General features: G+C 54.6%; 1 protein-coding gene across 1 annotated transcript in view; it reads right to left on the reverse strand.

Annotated features, from left to right (window-relative positions):
• Window positions 1-15,361, reverse strand: part of LOC104540380 (glutamate receptor ionotropic, kainate 3-like) — a gene marked incomplete at both ends in the record, with an annotated part of 19,479 nt that overhangs the window by 134 nt on the left and 3,984 nt on the right. The window contains 6 exon segments of the mRNA XM_010184181.1: window positions 3-63; window positions 2,527-2,640; window positions 5,785-5,892; window positions 6,975-7,118; window positions 8,269-8,442; window positions 12,606-12,659. Of these exon segments, the coding sequence (XP_010182483.1) occupies window positions 3-63; window positions 2,527-2,640; window positions 5,785-5,892; window positions 6,975-7,118; window positions 8,269-8,442; window positions 12,606-12,659 (655 nt within the window).

Consider the following 15,361-nt stretch of genomic DNA (forward strand, 5'->3'; position numbering starts at 1 on the left):
CTCGAAGCGGTCAGTCCCAAACAGGGCCGTGTCGGACTTGCGGAACATGACAAAGGGCTCCTCCTGCGCACGGGGAGGCAAAACGGCCCCGTCACGGGTGGGCCGGGGTCCCACGGGAGGCAGGGACACCCCGGGTACCCCCCAGCCGCCGCGCATGGGCTCTTCAGGCAGGGCTGGCGCCGTGACACGTAGGGAATAAATTAACTTTGCACAGCACATCAGCTAATTAGCAACCTTGTTTACCCCACAAAATTAAATTTTGTCTCTTCTGTGCAGCCAACTGTTTTCCATTTGGTAGGGTTTCAGAGAGGAAAAATAACCATTTCACGCTCTGAAAATGAAGAGTGTTGAGAAACAAGAAAAGGGGGCACCAGCACGAGCGAAAACAACCACTGGGGTGCTTTCCAGCAGGCTTTGCCCTGGGGATCCCTGCCCTTTGGCGGGTGAGGTTGGCAAACGGTGCGGCCCCACGGTGAGCACCAAAATTGGGCAGCCCCTGGGGACGAGGACGAGCCCGGGGGAGCAAAGGTGTGGGCACAGATGGCAATGGGGAAGGGCAGCAGGCGGGGGCTGCAGGGCAGGGGGTGTGGGATGGCAGCAGGGCAGGGGGGGAGCACACGGAGCCCCCTTTGCCGAATTTCAGAGCAGGACCATCGCACCCAAGGAGTGGAGCCGGGCACGCACCGCGCAGCCAAACCCTGCCCTCCCTGTGCCCCTCCTCTGGCGTCAGGGCACTGTTTGTGGATCAGCAGAATCGGAGGATCCCGGTGTAAACGCAGCGGCTCCAGAGCGGCCATAAAGCTCTATTAATTTTGGGAGGCGCTGTAGGGATTACATACATATTTAACAGCCGCGGCACCGAACATTAGGACGCCGCTCGCTTCAGTAATGTATCTCCAGGTCTCAAACATTTCCTAGGGGGTAATTCTGAACTCTGTGAACCACTTATTCACGGACTATTTCACAATTTATTACTGAAAATGGCCAGACATCCAATTCACAAGCTCTCTCGGTTTGCTAATCGATTTCTCGGTGAAGGTGCCCTCAATTTCATAACTTCACAGTTCCCGTATTGCTTGGGGAGAGTGGCGCTGGCTGCTGGGGTAATATTTCTCTTCCAACAAGTCACTGCAATATGATCAAAAGGGGAAAAAATAACCTTCTGCGCTTTTCCTTTCAAACGCTCCTCCTATGGCTCTTCTGCCATCATTTACACCAGTGCAAAAGTACAAAGAGGCGTTGCGAATGCAAATAAAATTTCTGGTTGTATGTGCTTTTTTAGAGCCCGGTGTATGGAAATGCAATTACTGCGGAGCTGGGGTCTGAGCGCGTTTTCTCCTGCAGGGAATTGCAGGGCGGCTGCGGTTTGAGGGAGATCCCGTGCGCAGGCCCAGGGAATGGCACAATTAATAGGGACCGATATCAGCCTGGTGCGGGATGCAATTGGTGCCTGCTCGCCGAGTACGAGATGAAAATGCTGCCCCAAAAGAGCACATCAAGGCAGGCACTGGTGGGTCTGCTCCTGGCTCCGTCGCTCTGCATCACGCCGTGGTCTCTGAGGTGCGGCGATGAGTGTGGTTATTTGTGGGTGCCCTGCAGATTCGCATCTCCCGTGTGCGGGTCCTGGCAGCGCTTCAGGTGATGGTGCTGATGCACCGGGAAAGCTGCAGCAGCACTGCCTGTGCCCCACATCCCATTCGTGTGAGGGAAACGGGGCCTTTGGCCCCAGCGCCACCTTTTCCTGTTCTCGGGGCACCTTTGTGGTCCCATCCGTCCTCTGGTGCAAACCCCGCTCTATTGGGTCACATCTTTTGGGGACAGCAGGGACACCACAAGGGGTCACACAGATCCAGACTGGGGGTGGCATCCCCAGCTGGGTCCTTACCACCCGTGCCCTGGAAATATGGACATGAAAGAACCAGAAAATCTCCCGTAGCCAGGCCCCGCTGTGCGTAGGCTGCCAGGGGCTGAGGTGTTTTGAGCCCGTGCTGTGTAACGCAGCTGTATAGAAACCAATGCCACTCGTCATAATTCATTAGAGGGTAAATAAAAACTCATTCTGATCTGATGCCCGCCGTCAAATCCAATCGCGGACGTGAGAACAAAATGCAGCGTGACAGTTGGAAGCAGAGGAGACCTGTTAAGCAACCGTGGTTTGCTGGATAACAGCATTACTCTTAGCTAGGTTATCAGACGTGTACTTAAGAGGGGAAAGAAACAGGATTGTCACAGCCAAGCCTGGGTCTCGGGTTGTTCTTGGTGTCTTTTTCTGTAACAAGGATGCTCCTGTCTGAGGCAGGCAGAGAAATGGGGGGTTTGGAGCTGCCCTGCAGCTCAGCACCCAAAAACCTCCCACATCCCTGGTTTGAAGGGCTCGGGGGGCCTGGCCGTCCCCATCCATGGGTGCAGCCTTTTGGGGTGGTGGTATCAGAGGATGCTGTGGGTCAGGAGCAGCGCTGTGAACGATCAGAGATGTAGGACACCCCTGAGGTTTTGGGTGGAGGGAGAAGGGGTGCAGCCTCCTACCAGCAGAGTGGTGACGATCAGCGACCGGTTGCTCAGCGAGTCCGTGACGTTGGGCCCCCGTCCTTTGGCAATTTCCGTGATGTTCAAACCGTCGGAAGGGCTCCACGCTCCCACCTGCAACGAAGCAAACGAACGCATGAACACACGGGTTATGGAGCTTGCTTCTTCCATCTACAGCAAACAGGAGCGGAGCTGAAATTACCACCTTGTACCACCTACATCTGCATTAACCCTTCAGTTGGCGGTCACTCCAGCTGCACACGTATGATAAACAACCCCTATGGTGCATGAAATAACACCACATGGCTGGAATTTAGCGGCAGAATGGACAATTCACGAGTGAAGGCCACCACAAGTGGGGATCTTGGTCGTGGCAGCAGCACAGGCATCCGCAGCTCTGGTTCTCATCCTTTTGAGGGGCTCTGTCTTCCTGAAGCTGTCAATTTTACCAAATTATTAGACTCTGAAGAAGCCTATTGATCCAGCAATAGCAAAGCATGTCTCTGTTTAGGAGAGGTCATCTGGGCAGCGCTAAGCCTGTTAACCTGATCTGCACGGTGCAGGGGCAAGCTCTGGAGGCAGGAGCAGCCAAGGGACTGTGACGATGAGATGAAATCCAGGGAAGCTGCAGGGCTGGGGACTGGGGAGGACACACGTCCAACCTGACAGCGAGAAAAGACACAACCACACGTGGAAACGGGTGCAGAACGATCCATTGCGGGGTCAAACTGCGAGGTGGGAGAAACCAAAGACAGGCAGCGAAACCCGCGGGGAGCCGGCAGCTGCCCATATTTTATTTATTGCTGGTTTTAAGATTCTTCAACCTCTTCGGCAGTGCAAGGAGAGAACTCGGTTTTACTGCATGCCCAAAAAGAGACTTTGTAATGAGCGGTGCTGCCTGGCAAAAAACATCATAAATTCTGGAAGAGTTTCCGTGAACTTTGTGAAAGGCTCTAAATATTTCAGGTGAAACCCAAGCAGTCCCCCCGAGCTCCCTTCGACTGCTCAGCAGCTGCAATGTCAGGTTACCACTGTGCCTGGGAGAAGAGGAGGGAGCTGAGAGCCCCCCGCACACCCTGATAACCATGCCCCGCTACGTTTTCTTTAAGAAAATTAAATACGTGGCACTTAAGACCGAATTAATCAGTTTAAAATATTAAGAGAGGAAGGAAAAAGGAAAGAAGTGCATTAAGAGAACTGCGCCAGTCAGATAGTCAAACTACAAGTAATTAGGTTTAGTTAATACCGCTGTAATCCCTGGCACATCCAGGAGGTATAAGGATCAGGAGTTCAATCCTAAAGCTCAACAAACAGAAGCTATTATACATAACGCACAATCCGGCTGGGATTTGTTTGTGGTTTGGCGTTTTGTTATTTCAGATTCGCTGTTGAGAGAAACCCAGCTTCAACAGAGATCTGACACCGATACTTTAAAACCCCTCCAGAGCTGACAAGAGGCTTTCAATAAGAAGAATAGTAATAATAATAATAATAATGATAATGATAATGGTGATTATGATGATGGTGGTGATGGGAGCTGTGAGACCCATGGGGCAGGGGCAGGGGCAGGGCTGTGTGTGACCCCGACAGCCGCACACCGAGGGCTGTTGTGTGGCACGGGTACCGCGGTTGCACTCCAGTGTCGGGATTCACGCGGTATCCAAGCTCTCATCGTTTTCCTGTTATCCCACCAGCACAGCGCCCCAGCACCCAGTCCGTGCCACTGTGCTCCAAAAAGATGTGTTGGGTTTTTTTTATTTAGACTCTATAAGCAAAATATTTTGTAAAGAAAGAAGTTGGGCTACAAAGATCATCTCCTGCTCAGTTCTTGCTCCCCTCCTGAGCCTTCCCGCACAGCCTGGGCGATGGCAGGAGGACCGAAGGTCATTTGCTTTGTTTGAGATGTCCCCTTTATTCCGTATTCGACACCAAAAAATGCTCTCCAGGAGCGTGCCGTGGCGACCTTGAGAAGTTTTGGGTGAGGCAGAGAAGTGCTGCTGTGGTGTCAAAGCGTGGCAGCGATTCACTGCAAACCGAACTGTAAAGGGGGCGGGGAAGCGGCGCGGTGGGACCCGTCCCCGATCGGGGCAGGGGGGGCTGAGCGAACCGCAGCCCCGGGGCTGCCTCCCTGCGCCGTCTCATTAATTCCCGCAGAAGTCATCTGTGCTGCGGCCGCTCCGTTAATTGAAAACGGCCCCGTGTTTCCCGCGGCAGCGCGACCTGTCCTTGTGCCTGCCCAAAAGCGGACTCTGCTCTGGGAAGGGATCTGCTGCTCCGCCAGCGGCTCCTCCTCTAAACCTGCGGGACCTTGGGCAGAGCGGGGGCTCGGCATCGCCCCCAGACGGGGTCGGGCTCTGGGAGCCCTCGGGTGCCGATTTTGGAGCCTGAGGAGCATCCCCTGCACCGGGCGTCCTTCACATCGGGCCATGCACTGCTCTCCTTTGTCTGAAATGAGCTGATCTCACCTTGAAACCCTGCTCTGGGAGCTTTAGAGCTCTGCATATTGCTTTTTTTTTTTGTTTTTTTTGAAAAGTAATTGAAGAAAAGGAAATGAAATCCCTGTGAACACCTGAGAATCAGATCTGCACGTCAGCATCGTGCTTCTGTGCCTGGAGCAGATTTGCAGTAATTCGGGGGATCCGAGGCTGCAGCCTCTGTGCCGCATCTCCTCAGGGTGCCAAAACACGGCAACCAAATGGGACCCGTCCAGCCAGGCAGAAACACACTTTGCCTTTTTACTTAATGCAGAAGAATTAAACAGAAATAACACCATGCATCTTCCTCCAGAATCCAGGCTGTCATCAGCTGGTGCCATTTCCAAGCCTCAGGATGTTTTCAGTGTAGGAAACCCCACCGAGATGATGCTTTCAAGAGCCGTTGTGTCCTCAGGTAAAAATGAAGGGTTTGTGAGCAAGCCCAGCACAACGGGGAGGTCCCAGCACAACGGGGTGGGACAGGACAGGCTTTGTCCCTCTGTGCTGGCTGGGCAAGGAAAGTTCGTGGCATTTCGGGAAGCGTCTGCAGCTCCCCCTGTCCAGGAAGGTGCCGCTTCACTTGTGCAGCACCACAGCAATCCCCCGCACTGCCTGGGGCTGGTGAGTCATGGATGAGGCATGGAAAGGGATCTGAGAAACCCCACAAAGTAAAGATCCTTTTATGTAAACACCAGAAATCCTGGAAACGATACAACCACACAGCATTTTCTGTTCCCTGAATACCAGAGTTAGACTAAGCCACGGTGAGACAAGGCCTGCCTACCTTTTCCAGGCCATCTTCCTTCAGGCTGATGATATCCAAATCAAAGTCTGTCCGTAAACCACTTGTTTTATTGAAGACAATCCGTCCCGTTAATCCTTCCCATTGGGCCTGTGGAAGGCAGAAAAAGCACCTGAGCTGTTACTTGTTATCATAAATAATCTTTTGCCCTCCACTGTGTGTTCTTTTAATTAGTCCTTACACTGGTTCCTCTCCCCAAAGAACATGATTAATTAATGGCCGCCTCCGCCGCTGCTCAGACTGCAGACGGAGATTTTCTTGACTCTCTTGCAGTCCTTGCCACAATCTTTGTTCGCACCTTTCGTGTCCGCCAGCTGTTGCAGGACGTGATGACTCAGTAGAAACCTGCGCATTTATCACGGCATCCTTGTGCGCCGCATTTATCCTTGTACACTGATAAATGCCGGGCTGCAGGGAGCCCGGGCTTGGGACGGCTCCAGCCAGGCTCGTAAATAATCCTTTTTCTTTATGAACCTGCTGGTGTGAGGAAGCTAAAACGTCCCGAATGCTTCCCTCCTTCCCTGCAGATGGGAAATGGAGCAGAGGAGGCTGAGGGCTCGTCCGTGCTGCCAGGCTCTGTGGTTTTGGAGCAGGCATGGGGCCGTGGCGGGTGCTTGCTGTGCCCTACCCTGGTTCGGTTTTCGGCAGCGTAAGCACGGGGCAGGTCCCAAAGGGGCCGGGAAGCCTCATTCCTGGGGGTTTTCAGTGCTGGGCTGGACAAGGTCCTGCATAGCCTGGTCTGACTGGGAGAGCAGGACCTTCCCCTGCGCCCCTCACTGATGAATGCACAGGGAAGGTCCCTGTGAAAGGCAAACGGCCGCTGCTCTGCTGAGGAACGGCCTTGGAGAGAGGGGGATGTCGCTGCTCCTACGTAAGAAAAGGCCGGGGCAAGAATCGTTGGCAGCACGGGAGGTCTCAGCTGGTCTGGGGTGTTTTGGCACAGCTGCATGGGTGTATTTAGAAGGCAAAGACGGGCTCTTTCCTTTCTGGGTGCACTCAGCAGCCCAGCGGTATCTGTGCCATTGTCCCTGCCCAGGCAGGGGATGTCTTGTGCCCCCATCCCTGCCAAGCCTCCCCATGTGGCTCTGTACCCGTGCCCTGAGCAGCCCCGCTCCTGCCGGGGAAGTTTTGGGTTACTGGGAAGCAATTCTGGTTGCGAAGCGTGCGCTTACCTCCTTTATGAAGTTCATGAAGCGGCCGCCGAACCTCCAGGCTTTGTGCCGGTGGCACTGCAGGGAGTTCACCGTCATCTGCGGGGCGCGCTGGTAGCAGACGGAGACCACGTGCACCGCGTCGTACAACAGCGCCGCGTCTGTCTGAGGGAAGGGAACGGCGCTGGTGGGTCCAGGGCACGGGGCATTGGGACGGCAGAGCAATGGGGGGGTCCAAAACCTGCTCTGTGACCCCCTGCCCAGCAGCTGTGGGGCCTGAGGGCTTCTCTGTCCTGGTCCAGTGCAAACCATCCCAACTCCTGCGTGTCGAACCCTGCAAACGGTGTGCTGAGGGCAGGGCTGGGATCTCATGGGATCCCCTTGGGTATCATGGGATTTCCTGGGATCTCATGGGATTCCCTGGGCTCTCAAGGGATTCACTGCAATCTCAAGGGATCGCCATAAACACGCATGCTTTAACACCAGACTTGTGCACCCCCTGGGCTGACCACTCACTCAAAACACGTCCCCAAAACACGCAGCTCTGCACACAGCAAAGCCTCACCAGGGTGTTTTCCTCTTGTGCGGCTTTTTAGACCAAAAATCCTACTTCTGTCTTAAAATTTGAGACTGTGAAAGCGTCGTTTGTCTGTGTGCATCAGTTCTGGTCATTTCTAGCACATGTACTCCTGTATTGTCAAACAAGGGAGGCAGCTATTTCTGAATGCAGAGGATAGTAACAGCGTTTTCCTATTTAGCCCGTTTTGTCTGAGTGCGAAAAGGAACCACATGAGGACACAACCGCAGCGGGGCAGGAGGCTGAAGGAGAACGGCGGGGCTCTCCTCTAAGATAAATACCAGCACAGGAGGGATAGAGGAGCTATTTCAAGGTGAAAGCCTGGGAGGCTTTGCTGCCGGGGAGGCCTGGCAGATCCAAGGCAAGGAGGGAGCCAGGCAGCAATTACGGGGTTGGAGACAGCCCGGCAGGAAGACAGATGGGCGAGCAGGTGCCGCACCTTCCCGGCAGTAACTCAGCAGCGCGGAGCTGCCACCGGCCCCTAAAAGGAGTCATCAACGCCGCAGCAAAGCCCATCTCTGGGCACGGCCTTGGCTCCCTCTCCCTGCATCAATCTCCCTGGCACTGGTACAGCGGTGGCTGCGGGGGTTCACCGCCGAGCTCGCTGCTGTTGACAAGCGTGGGGAGCTGCCCTGGGGAGCAGGGTGTGAGCTGTTCTGGTTCAACACCGTGGCTGTACCACGCAGCCCCTAGCAGAGGTTCCTGCCTTCCCCCGGGCTGTGTCCGAGCCCCCCGTACCATCATCACGCCGTCCAGCAGCCCCAGCTCCGCCTTGGGCGCCGCCTGCAGCCGCTCCATGGACCACTTCTCGATGATGGAGGACACGTGCGGGTTCTCCACGTTGAGGATCCGGAAGCCGGTCAGGTTCACTCCGGAGTAGCGGTACGGCTCTAGGTCTAATGCATAAAGATCCTTAAAAGAGACAAACCGGGTTAAACGTTTTGTTCAGCTCAGCTCTGTTTGTCTTTTCGCAAGGGTTCGTGTCTGTGTGCGAGGTGAGAAGGGGAGCCCACAGGAGTGGGACGATGCCCTGGTGAGGGGCCGATCCCCGGGTGTGCTGGGGGTTGTGCTCTCACCACCAGCCGCTGCTTGCAGAGGCCTGGAGGTGTGAGAGGGATCTGGGTGTGGGTGCACCCACACATGGAGGGAAACCCCTGCCAGAGTTCAGTGCAGAAAACAGCGAGGGAATTGTGCTGAGAAACCCGAAATCGCTGTCTGTAACCGTGGAAAAGGAGACTGGTGACGGAGGAGGAGACAAGGCAGGTCCTGTGCCCAAACTCCCTGGGGCCGTCCATGGAGGACTTGCTGGGAGTGCTGCGGATGACGGAGCAGCTCTGAATGCAGAATGCCAATTTGCAGCCGGCTATCAGAGAGGACTGAGGCGCGTTTCTGACATTACGGCCAGCCTACGCCGTCTGCAAACCAATGAGGGTGCCCTTTATCGGGTTTGAGGAAGCGGCAGCCAGGCAGCCCTGGGCTCGGCCGCCCGCCAGCCCACGAGCATCCCTTGGCAGGCAGCGGGAGCGGGGCACCGCAGCGCGGCTTTAATGCATCTCTTGGCTCGGCCGCGCGTCTGAACATCAACTGCAGCTCAGGGACTAACGTCAGCTCGGTGACTGCTCTGAGCGTTTGGGGTAGCGTGGGGAGGCACCACAGCTCAGCAAAAACCCGGGTGGCTGAGCCGGGGATCGTGCAGGAACGTGGTGAACGGCACTCGGAGGGGGCTTCGTTAGTGGGAATCGCATTTGGATGGGACGTACCCGGTCGGGGCTACCCACAGCCATTGCTGCGAGCGTGGGGAGGCGGAAAGGCAGCGCCACCGCCTTCTGTGGGGTGGGGGTGAATATGGGAACGATGCTCATTGCTCTCACAAGGGATTAAAAATATTCAAATACATCATGAGGTTAGGTGGCTGATGCTGTTCTGTGTAATGTGTGGGCAGCACACGGCGTCCATCGGCAGCGAGCTCTGTTCTGCCCAGGGGGAGCTGGAAAAGCACCGGTCCTAAAACACACTGCCCTAGGCAAAGCATAACAAACCAGCTCTTGGCAGCTTCGTTCTCGGTGGGAGAGCACAGCGTTCTTACAGCGGTTTTGCTTTAATAAGCTTTGGGGTTTGATCTTTTCCTTAAGCGCTGGCCCCTGCCATGGCCCCCCAGGGCCGGCTGCTGGTGGAGGCCGTGTTCTCATCCACGGGCGCAGCCGTTAATCACAGCGCACGGAGCGCAGGGCCTTGCTGTTTGCGGGGGTTTTCATGAAAAATCGCAAGTACAAACCTCCACGGTTTGTTAAAGGGCGTTGTGGAAACCAGGCCATACTCTTGACTTCTGACTGGCTCAGGGTAACGAAGGGCAAACGCAGGTGTTTACCCTCAGACGGACGCTTACGTCCTCTGGATGTGAGGGGTGCAACGGTCCTGGGCCTGGCCCAGCGGAGTGGATTTATTATTTCGGGATTCACAGTGTTTTGTCAGACCCTTCAGTTTGTATTCTGTGGGGAAATAATGCTTGGTGGCTTAGAACATGGCTGTGTGTGTCAGATCTGATCCCGTGTGTGTCAGATCTGATCCCATATGTGTCAGATCTGATCCCATATGTGTCAGATCTGATCCTATGTGTGTCAGATCTGATCCTGTATGTGTCAGATCTGATCCTGTATGTGTCAGATTTGATCCTGTATGTGTCAGATCTGATCCCATGTGTGTCAGATCTGATTCCGTATGTGTCAGATTTGATCCTGTATGTGTCAGATCTGATCCCGTGTGTGTCAGATCTGATCCAATATGTGTCAGCTCTGATCCTGTATGTGTCAGATCTGATCCCATGTGTGTCAGATCTGATTCCGTATGTGTCAGATTTGATCCTGTATGTGTCAGATCTGATCCCGTGTGTGTCAGATCTGATCCCATGTGTGTCAGATCTGATCCCATGTGTGTCAGATCTGATCCCATATGTGTCAGATCTGATCCCATATGTGTCAGATCTGATCCTATGTGTGTCAGATCTGATCCTGTATGTGTCAGATCTGATCCTGTATGTGTCAGATCTGATCCCGTGTGTGTCAGATCTGATCCCATGTGTGTCAGATCTGATCCCATGTGTGTCAGATCTGATCCCGTGTGTCAGATCTGATCCCGTGTGTCAGATCTGATCCTATGTGTGTCAGATCTGATCCAATATGTGTCAGCTCTGATCCTGTATGTGTCAGATCTGATCCCTGAGCCCCAGACCCCGTGCTCTCCATCGCTTGGCTGTCAGACCCCCAGCCCTGGCCACCTCTCAGGTCCTCACAGCATTTTGGGTGCCCTCCTGCCTCATTTCACCCCGTTCTGTAGCAGCCAACCTCCACCAGATCCCTGCTTGGCTCCGGTGCAAACCTCACCGGTTGCCATCGCTGGGAATCAGGGATAACTACGGACACGAGCCGAGCGTCAGAACATGGAGAGGTGCGGGGGGAATTGCCGTATCAGTTTCTGCTGGATTTTCTGCTCCTGCACAGCCACGAATTGCAACATCTGGTTCTATTTTCCACCTCATCTACGCTCCCTTTCGCTCATTACTCTCTGTGCCGCAGATTACTTCTCCCCTCCATCCTCCTGCCTTTCAGAAAGTTTCATCCTCAGGGTTTCTGTGCGGCTCCCACCTCCCCAGGTAAAATCCCCGGCTCTGTTCCAGCAGTGGTAGCAGCGATGCTGAGGTCTGACCCCACCAGAGCAAGGATCTGCTGCCCATCCGTAGGTGCTGCGAGGGGAGGCTGCTGGTTTTGAGGACACATTTATACACGATGCTGAGAAATCCCTGGAAGTGTTGGGATTTAGGGGTTGTTGGGATTGTGCAGGGCGTCAGAGCTCTGCAGCACCAAAGGCTGGAGGAGTTCTTCCTCCTCCTCCTCCTCCTCCTCCTCCTCGTGCTGGAGCCAGTGAACTGAGTCTTGCTGCCTCGCAAAACGTTGAAGCATTTCATGCCAAGTGTTGATGCACTGCACTCGGTATTGACTGGGGACCTTTTAGCAACATTCACTATAACATAATAGACTAATTCATTAGCACCCCATGGGTCTAGTACTGTGGAAGCTGAAGCACATGCATTGCAAGCTAGGAAAACATTGCCTTAAGGAATGACAGATTAAAATATCCTTCCCATGATATAACTGTTATTTCAGGAAAGTGGCATTAATTGTGATTGCTTATCTATTAATTTATTATAATTCTCCTTTTCCCACCTCCAGGCTGTACCTACACACGAGATGTACTCCAGGCTCAGCTGGGGCTGATTAATAGGAGGTTATCTGGGAAATGCTTAAAGCTGCCTGGAATAGATAATGGCAGCAGGGGTAATTAAAACGTCTTTTGCATTCGAAAAATAAATTTTGCCGGTTTTAAGGGTTAGTTTAGACTGATTCTTTCCTAAAAGCAAAAAGATACATTGGGTTTTCAAAATCACGCGAAATCCAACAGTACAGCAGGCAGTAACGTCCTAAATGGAAGCAAAAGTGGCATTGCAAGGAGCCCAAACCAGAAATCCTCCTGGAGCCAGAGAGGAGCTGGCCCGTGGTTAATGAGAGCCGAGTTGATTTCAAGCTGGGTTCTTCCAATGTGAAATGAACCCGCGGTGCTGAGCCATCGAGCACAGCAGGGGCTGTGCGGGAGCCTGGGTGAGCACCCAAACACACACCCAGCCCCGGCCGATCCCGCCTGGGGAGTCCAACCCCAGTTCCCACTCGTGCTCACCCTCAGTGCGTGGGCAGCCTCAGCCACGCTGCAATCAAACGGGAGGGGAAATACAACCAGAACCTGCACCCGTGCAGCACCGACGCTGCTCCGAAGCAGTGAGCCCACCCGAAAATGGCAAAAGGCAAGACCGAGGTGTCTCAGAGCCCTTGTGGAGATGTTACCCCCAAATCACCAAGGTCTGATCCTGGCCAGCTCATCCAGCCCTGCTCTCAGTGCAGGAACCAGCCCTCCCTCGCCCCTGTTCTCCCACCCAGCAGCGCACCCAGGACCCCCAGGCTGCGTCCGCGCCGCCCGCCCCGGCTGGCGCTGGGTGTGAGGGTGTTTGCACAGAGCAGATACGTTACCAGAGTGGTGAAGATGAAGTGGTAGTATTCTGTCATCATTCCCATCGCCATGGCCTTGGGGAGAGCAGGAGAGGAGGTTACTAAGAGCGGGTACGAGCACATAACAGCAGTCATGCAACATAAACCCCGCAGCGCTGATCTGGTCGGTGCGGCGGGAGGCAGAGGCAGCAGCGGGAGCTGGGCTGGGGGTCAGCCCCGTGAAGGTGAAGCGTGTGCTCCGTGTGTGCCGGTGCTGAGCTGAGCGGTGTCCTCCAAAGACGCTAAAGAGAAGGCGCCAAGCCTCGGTGCTCCCGCAGGGGCCATTTTAGGACCATCGTGCTCATGGGTAGCACACGGTGCAAAACCTTCAGGGACACAGCTCGGGTCGGCACGGCTGGGAGAAAGGGGCCACACCAACCACCCAGCAACCTTACATGTGCAGAACGGCCCCAAATGAGCCCGTTCGTACCATCACAAGGCTGTGTGCTGGCCAGGAAGCCTCGTCAAAGGCTTTTTATTTCTTAAACCTGTATTTCTGGTGCTCTGCATCCCCTCCCCTTCTGTATAATGACCACTGATAGCTCTTGTCTGTCTGTCCCTCCTTCCTCTAATGTGGTGCCTGGTTTGGAGATGGGTCGGTGATGGCAGAGGCGCAGGGATGGGGCCCAGGGACATCTCCCATCCCCTGGGGGGACCCGAGGGCTCTGGGCCAGCCCAGGCTCCAGCCCCAGTGAGGGGCAGCTCCTGCGGGTTGGGGTTTGTGTGACTGCACCATGGGGGCACGGGGCTGCTGGGGGGGTCATCAGAGAGCGGCTGCAGCGAGGGGACCCTGCCCAGGCCCTGCCCGGCACGGAGCAGAGCTTCCATCCATGGGAAGGGTCACCTTGAAACTGGTGGCTGGCAAAGGCAAGGGACACCCGTGGTTTTGACTGCGCCGCTGATGCTGTGAGCCTGTTTTCTGGAGAAAACACACGCAGGAGCACTGTAAAATCTCCACCGATGGGAAAGTGCCCCCAGGAAACGTTTGCTGCTTTGTGTTTTGCTAAAATTACTAGGGCAGAATTTAGCTCCAAGGAAGGAAGTGACAGTTTGAAAAGAAGTGAGATGTCAAAAAAACAAGGGAAAAGGAACGGATCTGGATTACAAGCCTAGGTACTGTGACTCTGGAGTGTGGCTTTATCCCATGTTTTTGGGGATAGAAAGCCAAAAGCCTGGTAGCCATCCTGTCCCATCCCCTGCTCCCTGCCTGGCTGGTGGGGCTGTGGCACCGCTCCCTCCTGATCTGCATCCCTGGGTGCAAGGAGCTGGGGCAGGCAGGGATTCCTCATGAGCAGGGGATGATTCCTCATGAGCAGGGGATGATCCCTCATGAGCAGGTATCAGAGCACGAGCAGAGGATGTGAAAGCAATCACCATAAATGATGAGATTGCAGTTGAGGGTCTGCAGCTTGACCAGTGGTGGATGGGGAGCCCAGAGCTCCCCGCTGTGTGTGGGTACAACGGGATTTGGGGGAGTGAATGAAGGATCAGGCTGTGCATGAGCTGCAGGCGATGGCCGGGATGGGGACGGGAGCTGCGCTAAATTCAGGACGGGCACATCTGTGCGCTGCGAGTGCTGCAACTGTTCACAGGCAGCTGCCAAGGAGAGGAGAGGCTGGGAAGCCAGGGAGCAGATGTAAAGCTTTAATAAATGACCAAAAATAAGCAAGGCTGGGAAGCCGGGGTGGGACGGGAAGGCTTCAGGAGCAGGCCTAGCCCTGTGGTGGGTTTCTACAACGGTTTGTTTGTCCAAGAGGGTAAAATAATGGATGGTTTGATGTCTCGGTTGCCCCGAGAAGCCCGGACTGGAGCAGCCTGTGGCAATGGCATCTGCAGGTCTGTGTGCCAGCTCTCAGGGGTTACCAGTCCACGGGGCTTTTTACTAATCCAGCTTGAGAATACTGCCCAGGCTATCAGTGAACCAGTCAGTTATTATTATCGGTTATCGGTTGTCCTGGTCCTGTGCTGCGGGAGCGTGGTCACTTCAATGGGGGCAAATCTGGGCTGGCCTGATGCTGTGTGGTGCTGCTTCAGTGAACTTAGGCTGTATTTCCTCAAACCATGTGGTGTTACCTCAAGAGGCGCAGTTTAAGTCAGTACCAAATACACCCTGGGTAATATTGCTAAGCCGAAACCTGTGTCTTTGGTCCTGAAAAAAGCCAACGCAGGCACAAAACCAGGCAGAAGGGCTGAGAAAGGCGTCCTTCCCCCGGTCCCCCCTCTCCTCCACCCTCCTCACTCTGCACTCGCAGCGATGAGCGGAGCAGATGGCACAATAAACTATAATAAACTGCATAATAAGTGAACAGCACCAAACACAGCCAGCATGTTAAAGTAACAGGCAGGAGACAGTGTGTCCCTTACGTTGCTTTCTTTAACCATCCCTCCCAGGCTTTCCGATTTCTCTGAGCGCTTCCCTTCATTCTGTATCATGCAGGCTGCAGGAGAAGCCTCTTTCTGTGTGCTTGCGTTCTCGGCCCCCAAAGGGATTTGTTTAATCTCTGCGGTAGCGTCTTGCCGGGCTGATGTGAGCAGCACTTCCAGGGGTGGTTTTTAGCATTGCCTCTGCCTTGTGCTGACCCCGAGACCCAAAGGCACTTGGAAATGGGGAGCTGGGGCGAGCAGCAAACCCCGACTGCGAAAAATGCCAGGGGAGGCACTGGGGGAGAACGGAGGGAGACCAAATGGATGGAAAATCACTGACATCTGGCTTAAAGTCCAAGAATTGCACACCACGC

The sequence above is a fragment of the Mesitornis unicolor genome, unplaced genomic scaffold (assembly GCF_000695765.1).
Source record: "Mesitornis unicolor isolate BGI_N332 unplaced genomic scaffold, ASM69576v1 scaffold12455, whole genome shotgun sequence".
Classification (NCBI taxonomy): domain Eukaryota; kingdom Metazoa; phylum Chordata; class Aves; order Mesitornithiformes; family Mesitornithidae; genus Mesitornis; species Mesitornis unicolor.